The sequence below is a fragment of the Pygoscelis adeliae genome, unplaced genomic scaffold, assembly GCF_000699105.1.
Source record: "Pygoscelis adeliae isolate BGI_AS28 unplaced genomic scaffold, ASM69910v1 Scaffold156, whole genome shotgun sequence".
NCBI classification, from domain to species: domain Eukaryota; kingdom Metazoa; phylum Chordata; class Aves; order Sphenisciformes; family Spheniscidae; genus Pygoscelis; species Pygoscelis adeliae.
Window position 1 is genome coordinate 1,019,122 of NW_008825016.1, and position 26,884 is coordinate 1,046,005.

Genomic DNA, 26,884 nt, shown 5'->3' on the forward strand with positions numbered 1-26,884 from the left:
GCTATATAAATAGATACAGTTGGATTGCTTTTGAGCTCATTAAAACTGAAGAGGGGCTTTTTTCATGCCTCCAGTTCATTTTCAGCATCCACGCTGAGTTATTTACTAGAGCAGATATGCTTGTTCAAGAATCTTTCACAACTTTTTATGAAGAAGGTTATGTCATCTCCTCTTCTGTTAGTTCAAAACTTGTTTCTCCTTTAGTCTAGTTTGACAGCCCTGCCCATGACATTTGGCAAACAAGTTTTTAAAACCTCGCTGCAACTGCAGTTGCTAAATGAAGAAATACTAGAAGGTTATCCTCTTCTTCTTGATTCACAGCGGAGGAAATGCTTCTCTGTAAAAGCCAGTGGCAAAAGCCCCCGGTTTGATTTCATGAAGAACAAGGTTTCATCAACTATTTGTACATCCAGTTGGCTGCATCTAAAACCTTACATCAACTAAACATAGAACAAAAGGGCACTACCAAAAGATTGAAGTTATTGTCCCTTTTTTTGGTTCTGCTACTGTTTCTTGATACAATATTACCATTTTCATGGCCCATAGCTTTCTCAACATACTCACTTTTGGGGATAAAAAAATGAAATCTCCCACATAGGTTTATGACTGTGTTTTTAATGAGTCCCTCAAGTCCTATTTTAATTAGGAGTGGATAAGAAGAAATATTCTATCATCTGAAAAATACTTAGTTTGCTCTTTCATAGAAAAATAAACAGCTGAATAAAAGGCTTTAAACTTCATTAGAAAAATCAAACATGTATGTACAACACATTTTTTCTAAAAATCTCTAACTTTCTGTTAACAGAACTGTTAGTTTCTAAGCAAGCAAAGGCACATGACTTCTTTTACAGACTGTTTGGCTTAAGAGGCTTTGGGACCTTATCAGAGAAATTTGGATTTAACTGAAGCCCCTAGTGGAAACACAAGTGTGGTTTGTCGGTGGAGTGCCGTGTTACCATCCAGTTAGAAGGGCTCAGGCAAAGATAAGTTTCATGAGGCACATAAAATCTCTGATGATTTTTGAGTGCAGTGACTGGACCAAGTTCTCTGTTGACATAACTCCTTTGGCTTTAGTATCAGTAGGAATTTGCCTCAGAGCTTTTCTGGGCCAGAATTCAAAAGAGGCTCAATCTATCCCCTCTTAGCTTATTTACATCTTTTTGTGTGTTGGTTTTATGGTGTTTGTGTGATAGTTCCCAAAAGACTCAAACACTGAAGACCTTCAAGTTCAGTGTTTTAGTACACTTTACAAAGCTTTAGACCAAAGGCTTGGTTCATCCTGCTGTGCAAACCTAGACTATGAGCCCTCGGTGTCAAGAATTATAGCCTTAGATGGAAATGTAAAGACAGAAGAGCCTACAGTGATGCTTATATTGGGGATCTGAATGCATGTTTTAATGTCTCAGGTTTCTTTTCATCATTACTGTCAGACGCATGATCAGCTTTGAAGGGTTAGATAGCACTGCTTTGAAATTGCAGCCTTCTGTATCTTTTAATTGCAGTTATAATGGTTTTGTTCATTCACTGGTTTTGTTAAATATCTTGGCGGAGTGGGGAGGACTTCACCTACCTGCAGTGTAAGGTGCGGTCCACAGCTGTGCTAACCATCATTTATGGTTAATGCACTTAAAGAAATTTGCAGGCCATGTCATTTATCTTAACCTGAAATAGGCATCTAAATGAACTCAGGGGAAGCCTGACTCTAGTGACTTTCTGTGATGGTACAGTGGTTTATAGTGACAGCTATTACAGTGTGCAGCTATTAAGCAGGCTTAGACAGCACCTCACTGTGTTGCCAGCACATTCATTTATATGATGATTCACAAACATATGTGTAACAAACTACAAGCTAGGAATAAAAAAAATGAAATTAGCCCATACAATAAAAGTGCCAGAGTAGTGTCCTCTGCATTCTAAAATAAACATACATTTGTATAATCATAATCGATTGGTTATCCTGTCAGGCTATTTTGAAAACTTAAGAGTATAGTACTTAAATAATAATTCATTGCTAGCTAGAGTAATGCATGGTATCATGTCATTAGATTACTTAACACTGACATTCAAGGACTATCACACTTTTATAAAATTCTCTTTCACTACAGGACAATACTAGGCCTGTTTTTGAAAAATGTACAAAGTCCTTACTCGTACAAGTAGTCCTGTTGGCTATAGTGAGATTATTCCTAAGAAAAAGAAGTGCAAGATCTAGCACTTAGTCGTCATTAATTTTTTTTTGATGGTTTTTTTTTTCAACTTGATTTGGAAATAAACAATAGTTCCTTACCTGTTGTAAATCGCCTCAGTGCTTTCTGAAGCTAAATTGGAAGGCATTTAATGGGGCTGTGCTGACACATTAGCTTAATACTCTGATTTGTAGTTGCTAGTACTTTTTTTCCTGACCATTAGTATCTTATTTTGTCCAGTACTGGGCACGTTGTCAGCATTTGAAGTAGTGCCTAATATAACGTAGAATACAGAATGTTCATAGGACTGAAGCAAAATTCTCATTCAGCAACTATTACATCTAAAATGGTGTGATCAAATTTATTGGCAGGTTTGTTACTAGGTTGAAATTAACCTAAAGTAATCTAGAAAATATTAGCAATGAAATATGAAAATAAAAATTGTACAGTGAAATGTTAGCAGTAGCCTATTTCTAGAGCAAAAAAAAAATGCTTTTATGTAATACAGTCACATAATTGCCCATGAGAAATTGTAATACAGTACATTTACTAAGGGAGAACTCCCCAGCCACCAAGCAGTGATAAAGCAAGGAGTATTTAAAAAAACAATGTATTCACACTGTGGATATTGTATTTGTTTTACTGTTAAGGTTATTAAAAAAAAGATTATTGCTACTAAGGGATAGTAAAGGGTACTGAGTGAAACTGAGAAAAGTTTTGCAAGGTTTACTGTGTTGCCAGGTGTACCTCCTGTGCTGCTGCTGAGATGTGTGATCTCATTTACAGCTGTTTAACTGCAGAGAAGATACTCCTGATTTAAAGCAGTTCAGGCACTTCACCTTTCATTGTATTTTATATTGTGGGTGGCATTTTGATACCTCTTGTCAAAAGCATTTTGGTATCTCTTACATTAAATAGAAAGGTAAAAAAGACATATTCTAAAATACAATCCACAGCCAAATCACAGGAAGGGTTCGCTTTAGGATGTGAGCTTGTGGGTGAAAATTCAAGGCAACTTTTCCAAGTCATTTTGCCTATCCTTAGTAATGTTTATGCAGCACTGTACTCACACATGGTTCAAAAAGTTTTTTGGCTTTGTAGTGCTTAATAATTCGTGTTTGATATTAAATTCGATATTAAGTGGCTGGGGTCTTTTTTGATAGGCCGTAGAAAATGTATGGGCTGATGGCTGAGATTTTAAAACACTTGAAGTTGGCAAGGGCAATGTGTTATGGTTTCATAAAGGTAGTCAATGGGTGTCTCATTGTGTCTTTAGCTAACCTGTTCTTGAATAACCCATCACAGAGCTTCTGAGGTGTGCACGGCTACTACACAACAAGCGTGCATTGCAGGTGACACAGCTGTGTAACTTTGTCAAATATATTATTGCTTCTCTTTCATATCATGCACCAGTAACATCTTAAAATATGAATCTGTGGCTTCAGTTTATAATCAATGCTGGGATCTACTATACTAGAAAAGGGGTCTTTTGATAATTTTCAGCCATTTCTCCAAAACTTGGTCCCTTTCTCAAAACCAGATACTTCTTCCAGTTTTCAAATGATGCAGACGTCTCCAGTGGAATCTAAATTAGGATCTTTAGGGAGAAAAGAAAGTAGCAATGGAAAATTACAGGTCATGCAATTTTGGAGGAATATACTGCAGCTATAATGTTCCCATAGTATACGGGCTGAATGGTGCAGAGCTCAAAGACAAGCATACCGTGTGTACTCTTGTTTTCCTCTAAGTCCTATTTTATTTTTAGGCCTGCCTGTCACTGCCAAGCCAAATGTTGTACCCCAACGAAGGGGCAGCTTACCAAGACAAGTTACAGAACCTTCTGTTTAGCACGCTTGCAACACAGAGCAATGGTATTTAAGATTAACATTTCAGATAGGTTTACCTCAGATTCTGTGGTCGTGCTTGTACTTTATTTCTTCTACTGTAGGAAACAGTTGGAATAATGCATGTACTTGAGGTAGCTAACTCAAACATACCTGTGAAGTACCTTGCAGAGGCAAGGGTACTCCTTGTCACGTGGACCAGAACACGGGCTGTCTTACGAACTGCCTCAGTGAGACTTGAAATGGTGCAAACTTCTCTTAACACCTTGTATAGGTACACTGAACCATTATTTCTTGAAACAGGCTGTTTGGATCACAGTGTCATCCCTTTTCATGGGATATAAAGAAGCATAATTCAAAGCAGCATCTTCTGTTGTGTTTTATCTGTCATGGTTCACCTCAGTCTCAGAGCAGTGAAGTCTTTGACTTGAAGAGTAAGTTCATTCTTAGGTGGTTTTAATTTCAGCCAGCTCTTTTGTGTTCATCTATAGATGCCAGCTAAGCTAAATGACAGCAGTAGGGCTGCATTGTAATTTTGAATGATTAGCCCTGCAGGAACTGATCTTGCCCATCTAGGCAGAGAAGATGGGAAATGTGGTCTGAGCAAAAATGATCTGAGTGTGAAATAAGTGAAGCCTTCTTTGCAGAAAATTGGTTGCTTTTTAACTCCCTTACTAAAGAAAAAGTCTAAATGCTCTTAGGATGTTTCGTCAGACCTGTGCCACAAATGACCTTAATGACTTACTGTCTTGCAGATTAGAGGGGATAGTCTTTCACTTGAAAAGAGCATTGCAGACTTTTTACCTGTCAACTCTACTCTATTTTCTAATTGACATTTAATGATGGAGTTAGTTGGCTAAACAAGTATTAGGATCATCAGAAATTATCCACAATTCTCTAGAGTAAATAATTATTTCTAGAGAAATAGAAAGGAAGCTTGTTTCAGATGATAGCTAGGTCAAATCAGTATTTCATGTATAATGCATAAAAAAGTTATGCTGTTGGAGCAGAGAAACAGCTTTTCTCTTGTATAGTTACAGAGAAGTTTAAACAAATTTTCATCAGTTACATTTGTACTCCTTTTGTGTTCAGTTTCCAGAAATATTTGAACAAATCAAGCTTTTCTGGTAAAATTTCACTAAAAGCAGACTTCAAAGCTTCCTGTATGAAGAGTAGATAATGACACTGTATATTAATTTTGTAATGCTGGAGAAGCTTGTGTCCTCATCCATTCAGAAAATAGAAACACTGCTGTATGACTTAGGTGACTGACCATAATGATATTGAAGAAAGCTTTTTCAAGGTCCATTTTGGCCAATGTGTCCTATTATGTAGCATGACTTTGAAGTACCTCGGGCCATCCATGTAAAAGAGTTGGGTGGTTATAGACTGATTTAGCGGTATTAGGTTTTAAATGGGAAAGTAATGTCCCATGGACTTGGGGACTGCGATGAAGCTTAGCAAAGTAGCCCCATGAGTAAAATAATATGAAATTGCTTCAGAGACCCAAGACTGAAGGACTTGAGAGATTTACCTTTCTAGGTCTCCATTTACTGCCCATTTGCATTAAGTGAATCATTTAACTATATGTTTAACTTTAAACAGGTGCCTAAATCCCGTAAGAGGTAGAGTACTTAAAGCAGAACACACACTTAACTGCTTTGCTGAACCACAGCCTGATTTCTTACCTACTGTTTCCATGGTTTTTTTGTTTACGTGGCAAGACTTGTATTGGATATGAACCAAAACACAATTTTAACCCTTCTGCCAACTACTTTCAGACACATTCATCCTTCCTATGCCCAAATCTGCTGATCAGTGTGGCGGAAAATTATGTCTCTGAATGTTTGCCTGGATTAAAAAGGATGTTATTTAAAAAGTGTGATTAATGTGATGTGGTGAACGTGATCTAGCTAACACATTTACAAGGCTGATAGAAGCAAGATGGTGTATACTTTAACATGACTAAAGCTGGTCAAGTTAAAAACTATAGATTTTTGGAACACATTAGTGGGAAGCACAAGCTGATAATGTCTAGTGCACCTTCAGATTTCAGATGGGAGCAAACCTGAATTATTCCAGAATAGCTGGCTCTAACAAGCTGTATGAATTTGAAACTTTCAGGATATGAACCGGTATAATAGTTGCTTGGTTGTGTTTTGCCATAACAGTAAGTAGGTGCTGTCAAATGATAAGTGGCAGTTTCTTTTGTGACTCACTTTTCCTGACTTGCCAGCTGGCTTATATGCTTTCCCTCAGTTGGGTACAAATGTTTTTCACTGACTGAATTGTCAGCGCTTCAAGATTTTCAGATCTGACGATGGAGATCTTTGCAACTCATAATTTTACTAATGGGTTGTGTTAATGTACCAATTTTTAAATTCATGGGAGAAATTTATGTCACTCTTGTAGCATTTCTAAAATGATGACTTTGTTAAATGGATGTGCAATTAACCAGCTAAAAAATAATTGTTAGAAAGACTCTTTTGGCCAGAGTATGTCACAAAACTCTCGGCTCATTTATCGCCAGCTGCATCCATTAATTCAGCACTGCTTGGCACTGTCTAACAGAGGCTTCTGAAACATCACAATTTAAATTTAATAAAATACAAAGAGCTTTAGAGGAGGAATAGGCTGGTTTAAAATACTTAACTGTTTTTCAGAAACCCAGGTTACATTTTTTTTTAGTTTCTACCCCCTCCTGCTTTAGATTTCCTTCTATTGAATATGACTATGTGTAAGGAGAATTATCCAGTTGTAAATTGTAGAGAACATACAGATTGCTATTGGTGATATGGTCTGAGCACTAAGAATGCCAAGATGTTACAGCTCTCTGCTTCTCCCAGACAATTTTGGTAAAACAATTGTATCCTGTCAGTCCAATCATTTATCCAAAGAATCATTGCTACAGTTTTGGTGTACCATTTTCTAAAGAGCATAAATTTGGTCAAGTTGCTATCTTACAAGTCACTGCTAAATATTAAGCAGATGGATTTAATTCATGGTAATTTACAACCTATTTTCCACGATCATCAGGTAAGGACTGGCGTTCAAACCTAATTTGGTCCACATGATATATAACGTATATGCACAATAGAATGCATGTTTCATTTGTTAATAAGGCAAGTGAAAAGAGAAGGGGAAAAGAAAAATCTTTATTAGCCAAATATGTCACCTGCTTAAGTTCTAAAAAGTGTTGTATTCTTTTTTTTCCTTCTTCCCTTTCTCCAGTTTATCGAGGTTTCTGGACAGTTCTTATGCTCCTGGGAGTGCTCACGATTGTGATGGCTAGTTTCTTCATCATCTGTGCAGCTCCTTTTGCCAGCCACATTCTGTACAAAGCAGGAGGAGGCTTTTTCATCATTGCTGGTGGGTGTACTGTTTGCTCAGTTAATTAAAGAATAGAAAGGATGAGGTATTTCTTCCATTTTCCTTGACCAAAAATTATATTAATCATGGTTAAAAGAAAGAAAAAGCATATGCTTCTATCCTTTGGCTTGTGGAGTGCCTGCCTTGGAGACAATTCTTTCCACAGTTATTTAGTCATGAAGCTATTCTAAAAGCTACTTTTAGATTAAGATAAAAAAATCCAGGGCAAATCATGGAATTACACTGCAATTTCAATCTACTTTTTTAGCAAGAAAAAGAATGCATACTTAGGGATGCTGCTGTATAGGATTCTCAAGGGCTTTAGCTAAGGAGAAGGTTTTTTTTAATCAGTGACACAAAAGATGATTACAGTGGGCTCTAAAGAAGTTGGAAGACACAGCACATTCACATGACCCATCTCTCCAATATAGGAGAAATGTTTTGGATGTGATTGGATTACACAAAATAGGTGTCACACATGAGTAAGTGGGAGCTCTAAACCTGTGTGAATGAAAACAACAAATAACTGAATTCCCTCCATCCTCATAACCCACACGTACTATGGAGGATGCACCCTCCAGAATTCAGCTGATATGGGCAGCTCTCCGAGACGCTGTTCTGTTAACCTTGAAAAGTCTGGGAAGATGCCCCACAGACGTGTAAGATACAGTTGTGTAGGATGTAAATGATAGTATGTGCTCAATCACTGTTCTCCTTTGTATAAAGCCTGGTGAGAAGCAGTCCTGTGAGAGCAGGATTGTCTTACAGGGTAGAGCCACTCGTGTCAGGACCACAAGGTCTGGGCTCTCTTTCTGCTTCTGTTACTGACCTGCCGACCTTCCTTACCCACTTCACCTCGCAGCTCTGCATACACAGCTAGTGATCATTATTCCCTTTTAAAGGCCCCTCAATGAAGTGTAGGAAGTATTTTATAATATTTTTGCTGAAAAAACTCCTGCATACTTGCATTTGATCCCTTGAGAATTACTCCTCCACTCTTTTAAAAGACATACAAAAAATATTCATAGTCTGATGGAAATCCTAAGATATTTCAATGCGTTTTGTCACTAATTTGAAGGGTAAGAGCCCATGTGAGTCCTGCTCTTTTCATGCATTTGTAATCTGTAAAAAACCTCATTTGTCACTGGAAAGTAGCAGAGGAAACGGGCACTTGGAAGGCACCGGGAACTGATGGGCAGAGGTCCAAAGCGACATGTGCGTTCTCCACTCTGGGTCAGTTCATCTGCCCTCATTTAGGCAGGGGAAAGTTAGATCCCCAAGTCTGCGCTAGTCTCCCTTGGCTTCCCTAGGAGGCCTGCAGTAGGCAATAACATTCATTGGCAGTCAAAACGGTAGGTGTGTAAGAAGTTCCCTCAGCCGGGGATTCATTTCATCCTGAAAGAGGGGTCTAACATGGGTCAGATGAATGCGTTATGGAGGAACCCTACACCTCTTTTTCCTTTACTGAGGGAATATAGGGAGACTGGTTTTTTAGGTGTATGAAGTTAAGTGAGCTTTATTACCCCTGTGTGTGACCCTGCGCTTGTCTCTTTGCCCCTCTCATCCTTTGTCCCTATAGAGCAGATGTTCTTCAAGGGAAATCCTGACTTTTTGCTCTCTATATATGTAGTATCTTTCAACTTCAGGACTGTTCTCAATCAGGGCTTCAGAGAAGAGCTGGGTTATTTTTATTATTACCATTGTTGTTGAAAAGCAAAGATACTTAGCAAAATCCTGCTATGATTTGCCAAAAGGTAGTGGTGGCAGCAGAGTATAGGACTCTGGAGCCATTCCGCTTGCACAAGACATTTTGGCTTGGGTGAGGGGACACCGTTCCTGACCAAGGTCTTCTGCATCTACTCCCAGTCACACCAGTAGGGCAGGGCTGCTTGGGGAAGGTACTTAATGTAAATATCCTTACCCTATCCAACACTTCAGATCACCCACAAAAACATTAAAAAAAAGGTTTGTTGCTCTCAGCTCTTCTCACAAGTCAGTATATTCCCGTAGCCAAGGTAAGGGTTTAATTATATCATGAATTAAAATCATGCTCGAGGGAGTGACCATACTGACATAAGAAGAGCTTATAAATACTTTGCATTGTCAGTAGTTAAAGCTATGTTCTGTGGGATGTCTTGGACAGCAACTCGGTTTCCTGTGGTGTTACTGATCAATGGCCCATTGTGTTAAATGGGGAGTAGGAGGGATTCTCAGACCCGAAGGTATGACAGCATGAAATTGCTCTCTCTCTTTCTTTCCCAATAGGAGTTCCTCACAATAGTTAATATCTTAAATCTGGGATAACTTGGGGGCAGTTTTAGTTTGCCTCTAGAAGGCAGGCTCGTGTGCTCTACTCTGTTCCCTGCTGCCCTTACTCCTTCCTCTATCCTCTCCTTCAGGACTAGAAAGCCTGTTCGTTTACTGCCCCCCAAAGGAAAACAGGGCATGGAAGGGGAGAGTGAGGAGAAGTGGTGCATATTTACCACTCATACCCATTACTTCAGGATGCAGCCAGGGTGTGCATCTATTTAAACACAGACCTAATGGAAAAAACGAAAAGATGTAACGTGACTTAGATCATAGGTGTAGTTAGAGTTCTTGTAAGATAGAAACCAGTATATTGATTTGAAGAAAAAAAAGGAATTATATACATTGTTTTGAAAGGGCCTGGATGCTGTCTTACCACAAAGTTCAAGTAGCTGTTATACTGGAGAGAATAGTAAGCTTCTGAGAAAGAAGTTAGACAAGGTAGTTGTTCTGTGGAAGTTTGGAAGAAGATAGGAAGATCAGTCATTTTCCTACGTACATATATCATTAAAGAAAAATATTAGATGAAGCAATTTTAATACCTGCTATTGGACTGAAGTATCTGTATCCTTTTGCAACCTTAACTGACAAATTATGTAGCAGATAAAAGCTCTGCCTCAACTGAAGAGAACAGCTTGTAGAATGGTCTGCTGTGCCATCTTAGGGTTCAGACAGCAGCTGAAGAAGTTACTGGGAATGGGATTCATGCCAACTATTTAGCCATCCAAAAGCTAAGTGTTTTGTATGAACTAACTGCTTAAACTTCTAGTAAGAAACACACTCTCAGAGGGACAATTCACCTTATCTGTGCTAAGGCAGATAGACTTGCCTTCTGGAGGGACCTATGGAAGGACCCTATGTCCCGAGTGACATAGAGTAAGTTTAGGTTGGAAAGGATCTCTTGTGACAATCAAGTCTGACCTCCCTTTCGAAGCAGGGCTGGCTTCAAAGTTAGATCAGGCAGCTCAGAGCCTTATCTAGTCAAGTTTTAAAAATCGCCAAGAATGGATATTGCACAGCATGTTTGGGCACTTGTCCCAGTTTGACCAACTTTATTGTGAAAAATGTTTTTTTTTTTTACTTATATCCACCTGAAAGTGTCCTTGCTGCAGCTTGTGACCACTGTGTCTCATTCTTCTAGTGTGCATGTCTCTGAAGAGTCTGTCCCTATCTTCTCTGTAACTCCATTTAGAATGATGAAGACTGTTTTCTTCTCCAGACTAAAACTCCCCAGCTCGCCCAGCCTCTTCTTGTCCTCCATCCCCCTAACCATCTTGGTGGTCATCACCTCAGTTTATTGGTATCTCTCTTTCACCAGGGGGCCTCAAACTGCATACAGTATTCCAGATATGATGTCACGAGTGCTGAGTAAAGGGAAATAATATTATTTTCAAACCTGCTGACTGTGTTCTTGCTGATGCAGCTCTGCATGAGGTTAATTCATTTCTGCCAGACCTGCTTGAATTCTTGCACACTGAAAGGGACCATTCTTGTGCTTTAAGGAAGTTGCCTGTGAGGAACAAACAGTTCTTCTGAGTCCCTTTGCCCTTCAAGGCATCCTTTGTCCTTCAGGGCAGCCTTTGCCCTTCAGGGCAGCCTCCCTTGGGATCCTGCCTACCATTTCCCTGAACAGGCTGAAGTCTGTTCTCCTGAAGTTCTGGGTCTTTAATCTCCTACTCACCTTCCATGTTCCTCCTAGGATACTAAACTTTGCCATTTCATGGCCATTATAACCATAGCTAACACCATCTATCATATTCCTGACCAGTTTTTCCTTATCTGTGAGTAGCAGGTCCAGCAAAGCACTTCCATTAGTTGGTCTGTTCCACACCTGTTTCAAAAAGTGATCCTTGATGCAGTCCAGCTACCTACCTCCTGGATTGCTTGCTCTCTGCAATGTTGCCCTTCTAGAAGATGTTGGGGTGGCTGAGTCCCCTGTGAGAACCAGAAATCATAACTATTTTTCCAGTCCACTTTCTCTTCTTGATTGGATGGTCTGTAGCAGATGCCCACCATGGACCTTTGCCCACCTTGTTGATCTTAACCCATAAGCTCCTGTTACTTAGAAGATCTCTGTCCATTCAAGCTATTTCTTTGTGCAGACTGCAGCCATCCCATCCCATCTTAACTGCCTGTCCTTAAAGAGTCTGTATCCATCCAGCAAAGTTGTCTCACGTCTGCAGCGGCATCATCCATCATCCAGTGCCTGCATGAACCTGAATTCCTCCTGTGTTATTCCAACACTGAGTTCATTTATGTACATGCATTTGAGATGGGCTTTCAGTTGTGCTGCTTTCTCAGTGGAAGTGTACGGGCCTCCCTCATTGCTCTGTCCCATGCATATGCTCTCCATTCCCTTCCCCCTGCTTATCTGGAGGCTTTGACGTCCATCTGCCAATGGTCCTTGCTTGCATCTCTTCTCACAAGGTTACTGAGCTTGTTGCTCTTTCCCCACCTTGTCTGATGGATCTCACCTCTCCCCAGCTGTCCTCGTATCTCAGAGAGGGTCCCGTGGTCACAGAAGCCAAAGCCCTGCTTGTGACACTAGCTACAAAGCTAGGAACTGATGCACCGTGTATGCCAACTTTTGTACAGTTTTTATCCTTTGGGCAGCAGGTTTGAGACCATCATCACCTGGGCCCCCATGCCCTTACCTCTCACCCTCAGAGCCCTGTAATAATCCACTCAAGGTCTCTCTGCCAGCATCACTGGTGCCTGGGTGGATGAACTGCAATGGGTCTCCAAGGGCCAAAGGAGCCTCAGAAGCCTCCCCGCAGTGTCGCATATTTGGGACCCAGAATTAGCAGCAAACCTAACCACAGAGCAATTCTGATGTCTGGTCTGTGGCAGAGTCACACACCTGCCCTTTCTTTATCCTGATCTTTAAGAAAGGCTGCCCACTTCTCTTATCGAGTGGTGCAGCTGAACTACCACAAATGGGGCGGCACGCACAATTATTAGTATTGGTGGCAGCTTATTGACTAGCAGCTTTCCCTATTAAGCTTTGTAACTACACCAACTACCTGAGGCTGCAGGTGAAACTACAGATGCTACACCTGTGGGGGAAAAGTGCGTCAGTTGAACGATACCACAGTAACTGACTTGAGCACTGTCTTTGCAGCCTCACCTCCATGTCTAGAATATCAGAGGATGGACCAAGAGCAGCTACAGTAGTACGAACTGTAAGAAGCCTTATAGTTGCTTCAAAGGTCATAGGAAAAGAAGGGAAAGCTGCCATAAAATAATCACTTAGAGCAGCCTTCAATAAAGTCCGTAATTACCTTGGGCCTGTTCCTGCCTGGGTGGTGGTGAAAACTGTCCTCTTGTACTGATGTCAAGCAAGCAAACCCCCAGGATGTGCACAGAGCATTACAGAATCACAACCTTGTGAAGAAGAACCAAGACTTGAAGTACAAGTATGATGACTGCTTCCTGCCAAAAGAGTGAAAAAAGCTGATATTTTAATTGTAGCTTCTAGATGAGGACAAAAATCTGTCTTCAGAGCTATGTGCCAACTCCCATAACTCTTAAGTGGGATCCTCTGCACGCACTTTAGAGTGGAATGTCAACCATACTTTTTAAATAAAGGTCACAAGAGGCCAAGGTAGGTGGTAGAGTCTGTAATAAGGACAAGGACAGAAGAATGCAATTGGAAAAAAAATATATATACACACACATACAAGTTTTCCTCAAGTGAGATAAAGAGTTCTAAACTTCTAGGCACAAGTAAAAAGCTCATATCATTCTTTCCAGCACCTGTTGTCTTCATGTCTGCATAGTAAAAGATTCATGCCGTAAACAGCCATTCACCATTGACAAGTGAAAGGCATTTCTACGTGGGAAGAATAAGTACTAAAGGCCAGCAAACTGCTTCTCGAATTCATGGACGTTTCTAAAGGTTCTGTATTCTTTCTCGTCTGCAATATGCACAAGTATTTGTTTGAAAGAAATTCAAAAGAATAAATGCAAAAGACAGAAAAGAGTGACCTCAGAGAAGTCCGCGTCTTATCACACTGCACAGAGCTGTGTATCAAACGTGTGTTCTTAAAAAAAAAAAGCAAAATGGAAAAAAAGAAAGAAAAAGGAGGGGGAGGGAAATATTTATTTGTCTTAATCTCTCTCAGACATATTTCATGTTCTAGGAATAATTTCCCCCATCATTCCTGATTCATGCAACTGCTGTTTTATTTTATATTCACTAAGAGGCAAGGGCAAATGGACACCCACACACTATGCAAAAGGTCTAAATGCCGAAAATGTAGAAATACATCATAGCACGCATTGTTCCTAAAAATATTTGCTTCATTAAATTGTGGAGGTTTTTTTTCAATCTCAGTAATTTTGCCTTGGAGCTTGGCTATGAGAGTTCATGACATTCACCACAGATAGTCAGTGCAAGACTGCAGGAACAGATTTCCCAGAATAAATGTATATTCATTTTAGTATATTCTCCTCCATAATGAACAGGCATTCCTATTACACTTGTAATGGATGCTTTCTCAACTCTTACCGGCATGACTAACATTCTAAAAGAAAGAGACAAGCTAGTGAGGCAAACTTGTGGGTACAGAAGTAGGATGGAACAGCAGTAGTGTAGTTATATAAATAGAGGAATTCTCCCCATTGTCTTCCACAAGCAGCATAAAATTTATCTAAGAAAATACTCTCCAGCAGTTAAAGAGAGTAATTCTGACCTCTCTTCAGTTTTGCATGGGCTCTGCCAATGGTTCTGAGTCACTAGTATTCCAGCGACTGTACTAGATTCTTCAGAATCAAGTCAAAATCTTGTGATTGGGGGCTACGTAAAGAAATAGGCTAATTTTAAACTTTTTGCAATATATGGTTTTTCTTCAAAAATACCATATTCCCTACATATAAATTGAGGCAGTGAGATTTTGCAGTAGTGGGAGCTAGTTTAAAACACTTAAGCAGACCAAGACAGACAATTGCTTAGTAAGATTTCGTATTACCTTCAGTCCAATGCCTTTCCTTTTGTTTAAGTACACTCCAGTGAATGGTACTTCACCGACTGGTATAAATAACCAAAGCAGAATACTGCAGAAATAGTGTAGAAGTACGCACAAAGTAGGATGGAGAGGCAGAAGACTTGTATTTATTAGCAACTCTGTTACGGTATGTGTTACGCGTTAAGCAAATCTGCCTTGGCTTTGAGGAGCAAAACTCCTTTGAAAGCCAGAGTCGAGAGCAAAGCTTGGATACTTAGAACCTCTGAATGTCAGATTAGTTGTTCCTGTGCCTCATTTTTCTTTCTACAAAATGGAGATAAACCCAGCTTTTGATCTATGTTTTTGTAAACACCGCATAAAGTGCTGTTATTTGACATGACTATTACAGTTCATAATGCATAGACCAAATTGATACCTTGTGGCCTGTAAAAAATACTTCACACGTTATGTGTATCTGAATTTTACATGCTACTCAGTCCTCTGAACAAGTTGTTTGTACTCTGTTCTTGATACTGCTTTTTCTTCAAACCTTTCTTGAACCGTTAACATCCCTCCATTTTGTTAAAATAAGACAATGCAAACAGACATGAAATCATATAATCTGAAAAGAAACAGTTTTCTTTTGGAGTCTAACAACCAGATAAATATTTAAGTGCTAGTAACCATTTATTAAGCTCATAACTTGCCTCTGAATCGGGTATTTTGATGCAATCAGTGTGGATGCCAGGAGGAAAACCCCTTTAAGTCAGACTTGCACATGTGCTTAAATTTAAGCACAACCTGACATGCTTAATGTATAGGAAGGAACTACTGCCTCTGGCCCTAAACATCAAACATTTTAAGTAGATGCATTAGTGATAGTAGAAGTACAAGATCTGCTTCCCTGCTCTCACCGCTGCTTCTAATGTACGCTTGACATCTTAGGAAACAAGACCAAATGGACAAAACAGAGGGTCTACCTGTTAAGAAATGCTTCTGGTTTCCTTTTTCTCTGTTACCATTTGCAACATGCAGGAGCCTCAGTAAATTCCTGTGAAAGTGCTTAACTCCCATGAAATCATAACTCTGTGAAAATTAGACAAAAGGAGCACTAATGACTGAAATGCTGCTGGAGGCAACAGGACATGGTCAGTTTTTACTTAGCCTGATTCTACTGTTCAAGACATTTCTTGAACACACTAAGCAACATAGCTACTAATTAGCCTCCATTAGCAGATAGTGAGAACCCTTAAATACTGCTCTAGTGCCTTAATTGACTAAGAGGGTTTACATATTCTCCCTTTTTCTGTCATAGAATCGTAGAATCATTAAGGTTGGAAAAGACCTCTAAGATCATCAAGTCCAGCCCTCAACCCAACACCACCATGCCCACTAAACCATGTCCCTTCAACCCAACACCACCATGCCCACTAAACCATGTCCCTAAGCGACATGGTTCTTTCTTTTAAAGAAGGACATTTATCTCTGCTTGACATACATTTCTTCAGCAAATTTCCATACCCAACAATTTGCCACAGACAGGTATTAGCAGCTTGCTGTGAAATCACTGGATGGATTTCAGCTGCCCTGAAGTTGTTTTACCACTGGCAGCACTGGCTTGCTATTTTGCACCTACATGGAGCTGGCTTTAGTTTAATCACCTAGAAGGTGTTGCTTCAGACTGCCCGAAGAGCAAGGGGTGCCCATTTCGAGATTAAAGCACCTCTGAATGAGATTTGTTTTAATGGCAGATGCTTGTGACTAACTGGGCTATGTAGCTTTGTGTCAGCCCAGGGTGCCGGAGGTGAAAAGCATTCCAGATGTGCAAGGCCTGGTTACACTTACCTGCTGCTACAGTAAGGGAATATACGTCACTACTTTCTGTAATTATTATTGTTTTGGACTAAGTTTGCTCTGATGTAGAGAATAAATAGAAGACTACATACATTTGAAAATGCACAGGCACAGCCACCTTGAAGAGGTAAATTCCAATGTTCATATGAATTGTGCCATATAATCAATGTATCTTTCCAAATCTTTGGGCTATGATTTTTTTTTGGTTGAAGTTTTGAAACCTTGAACAAACTCCATGTCTCTAATAACTCCCTTTATGAATTTGGCCCTGAATCTTTTTACTTTTTACATCAAATGTTACTACCTCTGTTTGGTTCTAATTTTCCTGTGTTGCTACATTATCTATTATCATTAGATGTTCTGCTATAGGAATCTTCTGCTCAATTTGACTTATATTTGGAGAGTCTGCAATTTAATTTCTCATTCACCTAAGGTGATCCTTCTCTCTGATTGTTTCACCAGTTGTATGTTCAATACAATCGCAGCACTAAATTCCATCAAAATTGAGCTTTACTTAGGTAAAATATTTTCAAAATTGAATTTATGCATTTTAGAGTTGAGTGTTGGCTTTTTTTAAACTTTGTTAGTAATTTGAGCCCTAGCAAAAAATGTAATCCTGGAAGTATATTTCATAGTCAGGAAACGTGTCTGCCTCCTTTATTTAGTTTTTCTCCTTTCTTTCAGCCTCATAAAAATTGCAGATCCTTTGGGATTTTCAGTCACGTTTTGATTATGCCTCAGGTTAAATACTCCAGCTCATTTTTTGGTGGGCTTCAAAAGGTAGTATTCACAAACATTGAGTTGTGAGCTCTCATCTGTCAGATGTTCAGGGTGTCCAGAATGTAAAGGTATTACATTTTGACAATAAAGCACTAACAAGAGTGTCACCAGATCACCAATTTAAACTGCTGCAGCTAACCTGTCTGATTTTGCCTGAAGCAAACGAGGGAGTGATGACAAGAGTTGCTCCCTGGTAAGTGGGTAGGAAGGGCAGGGAAAGGAGGTGGAGAGGCAGCATCTCAGGGTGGGGATGGGGAAAGGTAACCGCGAAAGGTTACCAGGAGCAGTGCGTCTGGAAGCAAATGCCTGTCCACGGGTACTTGCAAAGTGCATTTGTGGGTTTTGCCACAAGTGCCACATTTGTTCAAGGTTGCATTGCAAGTATTTAGGAGGATGGGGAAGAGACCACAAATACCTTTGACTTATGCTCTGCTGCTCCACAGCCTGTAGACTGAAGTTTGGCAGTAAGTGTTCCCAGGAGTATGCACTGGCTTGTGGTTTTAATGAGGCACCTAAACATCCTGGGATAAAAACATGGTGGGGTGGTGTCCCCCAAATATTTTAATGTTGGAATAGATAGTCCTGCTGCTGTAACTGTGCTGTGACAGCTGGAGCTCAAGGAGCAAGTGGGTACAGGCTGGAGCATGCAAAAAATTCAGTCTTGTGCCCCCAGATTTCCAGCAGATCTGCTAGAGCATCTGTGCTGCAGGCTTGCATTTCTCAAGTGTCCACATTCCTCTAAAGTGAAATGAAATATTAGGCATGCAACTGATACTTTGGAAAGCACTTTCTTCTTATATCTCCTTCTGGTGCCTAGTAACAAAGAGATTAGCAAAGTTTGTAAGGACATGTGCTCCTATTACTATCATGTGTAAACAATCCAAAGGCCTTTCAGAGGAGTGGTTGGGAAAAGGCTGTGAATTATGTAGTGGATTAATTCCAGGAAACTGTTGTATCCAATCTGAGGTTAACACTAATAGCCTGCTTCATAGCTATTATTTAATTATTCTTGGGTTTTGTTCCTATACCAGGAACTTCTTTTCTAATGTGGAGGATTTTGGATGAAACACATCTGAATTTGTCTGCAAAATATTTGAGTAGAATACTCTGAAGGTAGTATGTTCCAAACAAAGCCCTTTTCATAAGAAAAAAAAAGCAAAATGTAGAGAGGTGAAGATGATAGAAAGATTTCTTACCCCTTTCCCCTTTTCGTATCTCATCCAAAACACTGTGATAGAAACAATATCAGAGTTTGGGAAGCAAAAGTAGGTCTTTTTTTCCAGGTTGTCCTGTCCCGTCCCTTCCCCTTCCCCTTCCCCTTCCCCTTCCCCTTCCCCTTCCCCTTCCCTCAGCTCCTGAATTCGAAACGGTAAATACCTGCCTGAATTTTGTCCCTAAACACACCTGTGTTTCGGTCTGCCCACCAAAACCAGATATGTGCTTTCTCATGGGAGTATGCCTTTCTGTGCAAATCAGAAGCAAGGTGGGGATAGTGCTTGTTAGAGGAAGCCAAAGGCAAAGAAATATCCAGTGGTGCCTGACGGTGCCTTGCAGACGAGGCCTCAAGCATTGATGGGTTTCTAGGTATTAGAGTAAATGCACTCAGCATTTGTCTCACACTCTGTTGTTAAAACCCGGTGTTTCTTTTCCAGGTGTCTTGTTTTCGCTGGTAGTCGTGATGTATGTCATCTGGGTCCAGGCGGTGGCTGATCTGGAAAACTACACAACCATGAAAAAAATGGCTTGCCCAGACTTTGCTGTTTATGTACGCTATGGCTGGTCTTTTTTGCTGGCTCCTATAGGAGGATTTTTTGCTTTATTAGCAGGGATGCTGTTCTTGTTGGTAGGGCGTGCCATTTATTTACACTCAGACTAGTGATACACTGCTGAAGGGAGTACAGGAATCCTAGTGAAACTTCATGACAATTGTAAACCGGAACACAATTTTATACATTATTACCATTATGGCGATCCTAAGTATGCAGGCAGACTTCTGGAAGTTCTTCTGCTACTTGTTTCAGGGTAAAGGACACAAAACTCAGTACAGGAAGAAACCACCTTTAGTCCCAACTAGTTGTTTTTAATTCTTTAGAAAGTACTCATGTGGTTCTCCATATTGTACTATTAGCAGCATTTTTGCAGTTTTGCAAACAGAGGAAGGCAAAAATTTTCTGCAACCAAAAGCCCAACACGAAATGGGCCAAATCAACATTTTATACATTTGTCTTTTAACATTTACTTTGTGCTTCTGCTCGTGGAGAATGGTACAAGGTGGAGGAGAAAACAAACATTCAAACACAGTAATTCAATCTACCTCCTCTCCTGTTTTCCACTACTTGCCTTAGCTTTATTCAAGCAAACATGTCTGCACTTTATAAAAATAGAGCGCAGTTGTTCATGCAGCATCCATGGGAAGAGGACGAGAGGGAAGACAATTGTCGTGAACAGCAACCTGGTGCTAGTCTGTACATGTAAAAGCTTAACTGCTTCCGTTGCACATTTCTCTTTTCTGTATGCATTTGAAAGCTGTATACTCTGTATTCTGAAATCCATGTTTGTTGCATGATTCTATAACCCAATATGGCATAGTTAAATCACTAGCTGAAGTTATGCCAAAATGGTACTTTGAATTATAGCATTAATATTTTAATCCAGTTTTAAAGCTTTTATTTTTTAATGGAATAATTGGCTCCTCCAACAAACATTTTCCTGGTTGTGTAAAATGACTTTTTTATTAAAAAAGGTTTATTATGAAGATAATATTTAGGACATGAAAATGTATGTTTTATGTAGCCTTCATTTTCCCAAATATTAAAAGTCGGCATTACAGACCAAATCCAACTTGCCTACTAGTCATCCCAGGGAAAGCAATGAGACTAGCTAAGACAGCCGGGGAGGTGGGTTTGGTTCTGTATTGCAGGAGTGGCTGGTTCTCTGTGTATGCGTGTGTGCATATGTTTGGAAGATGGGTGAGGATGGGACTGTATGCATGGTATGGAAAAGATGGGGTGGAGTTTTAGCAATGGGAAGACTTTGTCTGGCATTGGGCCCAAGCTGAAATGAAATCCATCTGAGAGTGCGTTGGTTTCCACTTTGTAACTCAATGCAGAATAGTTTGGGACTGATGGGGAAAAATAAAGACTGCATGTTGGTTTCTTCTTGTTCATAATGCTTAATTCCACAGCTGTTATGAATACTGAAAGCATCACTAAAAGGCAGAATGGAGTGCCCACCTAGAAGATGTGGTGGGCCAGATTGGATGTTGCTTCCATTTCAGGAGCTTTTGTGATTGGACGCTTTCCAGCCTTCCCTGCTACTTATTTATTTTTCCATCATGAAGATTAGCTTTATACATTATAGAACAGGAAGACAACAAGGGCGGGGGGTGTGGGAGCTGGGACTATGAGGTTTGGAATAATTACCAAATCACAAAAATATTTTTATTGGCAGCTAACATGGTGTTTTTAATTACTGTGTCAGAGAGTATGATGGGTGAATTTTAAGCAAATATTCATAAGCATATATATGAACTCCATAGAAATGATAGCCATCCGGAGAACATTAGGGTTACACCATAATGACCTTGGTTAGTCAGGAAATGCTGAAATTAACCCTGCCCCTTGTGCATATGGTATTATATTCCTGCCCTTAATTACACAATCACATACTGTTTCTCAAATAATACAATCTGTTGGTATTTACCCCCTTTACAGTCTAAGATACTCACTGGTAATTGTGGAGGTAAATTCAATAATCAAGAGTTATTTGACTAGGTACCCCTCCCAAACCACGTCTGCTTCTCTGCAGGGGAGAGTCCTTCTCCAAGAGCTTAGAGGGGGCAATCGCTTGAGCCACTTTCTTGCAACTTTTAGAAGCTGGAGGAATTGAGAGGTGCCTCAGAGCTGGACTTCTTCCAGCACGCCTAACCATGTGTGCAGCAGCAACTAATAAACTCTGCAAGGAGTGAGCCAAAGGCTCCCGTGGAGCCCTTAATTCAGCCCATGTGCATCTTCAGAACTCTCTCCATTATGCAGCTAAATTGGCTGCACTCTTGTGTGCGAGGTGGCCTCTCCTGGAGGCAACCCTTCGGGTCAGACTGCAGGCGTAATGGCCGTTGAAGATCCAGGTGTTTCTGAGGGTTTCCTTAGAAACTTCGGGAAGCCTTTCTGGCATCAGTAGAAATTGCTGGAGTACTCATAAATTCTTCACTCAGACTCACACTTTTGGCAATAGTCTGTAGCTCTATCCATTTGGTTTAACTGGATACCACCTTCTTCTAACGGCAGAACTGGGAGTCAGGTTCCTTCTGAAATAGTGTGGACAGGTTGCTTGCTCCCTCCAAAACACGTATGTAGCTGAGCATATGATGTGTAATAAGTAGCTGCTGCAGACCAGGGAACAGTGTTGAGGGTGGTGGGGAGGCATTTCTGTATGGATACTACCTAAAAGCACAGTCTAACTCTTGTTGTTCTGATTTCATTAAAAAGCTGTGTGCAGGGGAATGGGTTTGTAAGAACTCGGGGAAGACAGGCCAGCTAAGGAGACTCACTCCATGGCATTCTTCCAGATATGCTTTTGTCTAGAAAATCCTTGGCGGCGATGCAGGGATTTTCATGATTAGAGCTGAGTAAAAGATTGTAAAGGGGATTAAATACTGTAATCAAAATATTCTGTGAAATTGGTCAAAGAACTGTGTTCCTCACAAACCTATAGGGTTTTGGGGTTTTTATTTTTAATTGCCTAGCGGGCTTAATAGCCTATGGTCATGTTGGAAGAAAAGAGATTTATTTTTTTTTGAGTAACGTTTGGAAAAGTGATGGTAAAAGGAACAGGTAGATAAGAAGCATTTTCTGATTACTTTCAATCTGACAATCATCTGCTTGTCCAGTGCAAACACAGTGAGGACTGTGACCGCCCACGGAGGAGGCAGTAAGAATGGAGGGAGAGAAAGGAGGGTGAGCGTCCCTCTGCGATGCCCTCTGCCAGCCCGCTGTGCAGCTGTTGTGGATTCCTGGGGGACGCGCTGACACAACGTGGCAAAGGCAGCTGCAGACAAAAACAGTCAGAAAAGCATTTGCCCCGGGTTCATCCTTGTTACACACTGGGGTGGCTGCTGGAAGTTTCACTGGAGCTGACCTTCATGAAATGTGTGGCTGTTTATTGACATTGATGTTAGTGAGGTAAAGCAATGTTCTCCTTTGAGGAAATGCAAAATAAAGCCTGGTCTATTTCTCTGCAGGGTGCCTAGCTGCTGCAACTGAGTCTGTACTCTATAGTGTGCTAGTAAACTGCTAGTAGGAAGGTCGTTCGTAGTGTTGGTATTGATGTGTCCCCATTCTTGCAAAAGCCTAACTGGCTGCAAAGTATGTTATGCTTATTGTCTTTTAGGAAGTCATATTGTACCTCTTATTAAATGAGCTATTTACCTTCTGATGCAGCAGCTGGGTTTTCCCCTGGCTCTCCTGTTCCTATCTGTACTTTCGGCCATGTGATCCAGGCAGTGAGGACTAGATAAAGTATGTTCACATGAAATTCTGCTGTGTTAACTTAGAGTAAATCAGGATTGATGGTGCTGAAGTCAGTGGAGATACTGAAATTGAAAACAGAAGTCAGTCATCTATAATCAAAAGTGACAGAAGGGATGAAGCATCACAAGTATTTACAGTGCCACTTTTCCCTCCATTTCTCTTACTCACGTCACCAGTTTAAACTGGTCTATCTTTCCAGTCCACAATGTGGCTCATCTACCCAGGAGACACATTGACAATAGGGATCAAGGACAGCCATTTGACATGAAGGTAAGAAGGAATGGAGGGCTGGCAGCACCTCCTATGTTAGACACCTCCAAACTCTGCAAACCTGGTTTTTCCCTGCATCCCAAAGAGCCCAGAGGGGCCTCATGGGGTGCTGCAAGACTCTACATTTTACTGTGAGGATAAGGGGAGGGCGTGGAGCGGAAGTCACCCCGTGTTATTTGCCGTAGATCTGTTCCTTATCTGTTCCTAAAAACTGCCAAGAATGCATGTAGTACCAACTAGGGGGACACACAGAAGGTGCCTTTCACACTGGGAGGCAGCCACTCTGAACTGGGTTGCAGCAAGGGGATGGTCTCAGCGGTGGTACTTCACGTTTGGCGCACCATCCCCCCCCACCCTGTGCCCCAGGTGCCCAACGAGATGTTCTCTGAAATGACCTGCACATGATTCAGGTTTTAAACAGTTTAAGAAAAAGTTCTTAAATTAATGCATCTTTAAGATGGAAACACGTTTAAAACAGAAAGAAACCCAGAAAGATAATGAAAAACGTTCCCCCCCTCCTTTTCTATACCACATCAGATTGACTTATCCTCTGTTATGTGGCTTTACTTTGAAACAGATCACTCTCATTGCAACACGTTTAATGCTGCCAGCCACCACATGGTTATTTGGCAGCTATTTAAAGCTCAGATCATATTACTCTGTCGCAGTGCTAGGCACCCATGTTCCAACTGGTATACAACTGATCTAAAGAGAAATCAGCTTCAGGTTTTGTTCTCTGAAATTAAATGTGACGGCATGATCTCTATGATCCTTTTTTTCCCCCTTTTCTCCTTTTTTTTTTTTTTTTTTTGTATGCATTATTCCTTTTTGGAACAGCATTTTGCTAGCACCACAAGGGAAATTCAGTTAGGTTGTCAGCCTGATATAGTGTATTATCAGACACGTTAGCTCTTCCTACCTCTTACATTTGCTTAAGAGCTTATAAACCACAGAGAATAAAAAGTGCTAAATAGAATGAAATGACCTGTCAAGGGTAGATATAGTATTTGTGAATGACTTAAAAAAATTCCACCAGCTTCAAGCACTCCAGTCTCACTGACTGCACTATCTTGAAATTTGGCCTCTTTCTTTTTTCCCCCAAGTAAAGCGCTTTGATGGTCATTGATCTTTGATGATTGTTTCTTGAAAAGGACTAATTTTGTCTTCTCTTATTCAGTCCAGGACGAGATTTTGTAGCAGGAGAGGATGCCATTATAAGATTTGAAATAGATTTGAATGCTGCTCTTAATATAATGAGCCTAATCTTGAATTTTACGAAACATTGAACAAAGTCAAGACAAGCGACTCCCAAGAAGAATTAACCAATAAATACTTTACACTGCAGGGAATTTAATTATTTTATTAATGGAGAATAGGAGAATTTTCCATAGGAAATAAAGTGACTGATTTCATACCCAGGTCATTGTTAACCCTGATAGATGCATTAAATTGAGGAGCTGGGGTGATCAGCTTGCATTTAACCTCTCTTAGGAAATATGTGATAGTGCTTACCCAGGAGCTCCAGCAGGTATTGATTAGGAAACTGAAGTTTCGTATGTAATCCTTTCACTCCTTCCACCCCCCCCCCAGCAATTACATCAAAACCTTTTCAGGGTTTAAAGCTTTGCCCTGAACCTTAAATAGCAGCTTGCTAGTCAAAGCATATTCCTGTATGTTCCAGGACTAGTGCTAAGGTTATAATGTACCTTGTGTCTTTGGCATGTACATCACATAATCCTGTAGAAGAGCACAGCTTTCAGCCTTCCCCGAGGAGCAGGCTTTAGGGAGGGAAGTGCTAAGACTCCCTCGGAGCACCGCATGCTTTGAGGTGCTGGTGTGCTGCTGCCATGCACACAACAGTCCTGGACATGCCTGGTGCTGAGATGAGCCTGCACAGCTACGTGAGCTGCTCCAGGACCCACACCGGGGTCCAGACGTGGGAGGATACAGCTTAAAATGCGGTCTCCAGAGATGTCTATGTAGCAATGTACCCTGGGCATACCAACTAGCTCCCAAAAAGTTAGCCTGAGTACTGGACTCTGCCGGCTGATGGTGACTATGCTGTGGCGTGCAAGGCAGAGTTGGTCAAAGAGAGAGGAGGACCTATAACCTGGGCTATGCTCCCTGCCTTACCCACAGAAACAAGGCCCAGTGTGCCAGTATGGTGTTCCCATCGCTGTAGCTCCACCTTTGCCTACAGCAAATGTTTGGTTTGTTCTTGAAGCTGCATGACACACCATTAATTTGTGGGTTTTCCAAATGTTAGCTGTGTCTGAGGAAATGAGCCTGGTGGGAATCAGAACAGAACGTGGTACGTGTAGGTTGTGACTCTTCAGCTGGATTGATACAGTATTGTATAGAAGCTGTGCAGAGCTTTGTATTTCCTTGGAAGATGTTTCTGATAGACTACTAACTCTCTGGTTCTACAGAGAATGCAGTCCACAGGAGGTACTTGCTTCTAGTCACTATCAGAAAAAAAAAACCTGATCAAAAAAACCCCCAGCTCCTATCAGCTTAGTTTTTCTAGCCCTAATGAAAACCTAGTAGTACCTTATTGTACGAACAGTCCCATAGAAATCAGTGTCACAAGGCAATGACGTACATGCTCAAAGACAGGACGGTGACAGCTGGTTCTAGTACATGAGACCCTCTTATAACTCTAACCTGTGATTCACCCAACAGGAAAATATTTGGATAATGTTTCTGCAGTAAGAAGCATTACTTTGTAACTCAGCTGCATGGGAATATTAGGTAATTATATTCCAATTATTAATTGCTATAAAAAGGCATGTCTGACATTTTTTCTCTGCAGAAAAAGAACCCCAACAAATTCTGTGCATATTTCAATGACAGTGAAATACCCTTCAGATTGCCCTCGGTAATCTGTGCCCGTATCTCCGCTGCTCCAGCGAAATGAGCGCATCCCTTGAAGACTCTGCATGAATCAGCTATGGGCTCTTTATTTTAATAAGGAGCTTCTGCACTCAGAGAGGGAAGAAATTCATGAACTAGAGAGACCAGAGTAGAAACCCCAGTTAGAAGCTAATGCCCTCCATCTTGGTATCCGAAACTCTTTGAACAGTATGCCCTCCATCTTGGTATCCGAAACTCTTTGAACAGTCGTACGTTCAGATCCTTATTCCAGCACAAACACACTGCCTGTTCAGTTATCGCCTGTATGTCTAGACACAGAGATACCTTTAGATGCAAGAGTGTTTAAAAACTGCTCAATAATAGAAAAAGACAGGGCCCTGAGAGAGCGATTTAACAAAAAGCGTTTAGCCCGTGCCAGCTTTTCAGTGCACCTGGGTGCCACGGATGAAGAATGCTGAAGGCGTGGCTTTACATGGGAAAAGGGCACTCGTACCGCATGAGCTTCTGAACTACCTGTTCTATCAGCGCAGGACAAACGGCTGGCAAAAACGGACTCTCCCCTCGCAAGGCAAGGATGCCCGCCAGCCGCTTTCTCTGTGAAGGAAGAACTGCAACCTGCACCGCGTTTGTAGAGATGTCTATTTGCTGTTTAGCTTCAGAGGGGACACGGGTAATATCCACGTTACCCCTGTGCAAGCCATAACCCACGTACCGTACGCAGGATGGAAATCCCGTCAGCTGCCGCCTCCCCTTGTCAGCCCGCCGCTGTTCACTCTCACCCAGCGACTCCTAAGAGCGGGCTGGAGGAAGATGACGGCGAAACCTTCGGAGAGGGGGCGCGTGGGCCAGGGGTGCGTTGCTGCGGCGAGGTCTGCCCGGCGCCAAGGGGCAGGACGGGCTGCGGCAGAACCGCGGCGTTTCCAGCA

The 26,884-nt window shown here is 41.1% G+C and overlaps 1 protein-coding gene across 1 annotated transcript in view; it reads left to right on the forward strand.

Annotated features, from left to right (window-relative positions):
• TMEM182 (transmembrane protein 182) overlaps positions 1-20,440 on the forward strand; it is a 24,294-nt gene extending 3,854 nt beyond the window's left edge. Inside the window, exons 4-5 of the mRNA XM_009326243.1 lie at positions 7,262-7,399; positions 18,939-20,440. Of these exons, the coding sequence (XP_009324518.1) occupies positions 7,262-7,399; positions 18,939-19,162 (362 nt within the window). The 3' untranslated portion in view covers positions 19,163-20,440. The remainder of the gene's footprint in view (positions 1-7,261; positions 7,400-18,938) is intronic.
• The last annotated feature ends 6,444 nt before the right edge of the window (positions 20,441-26,884 follow it).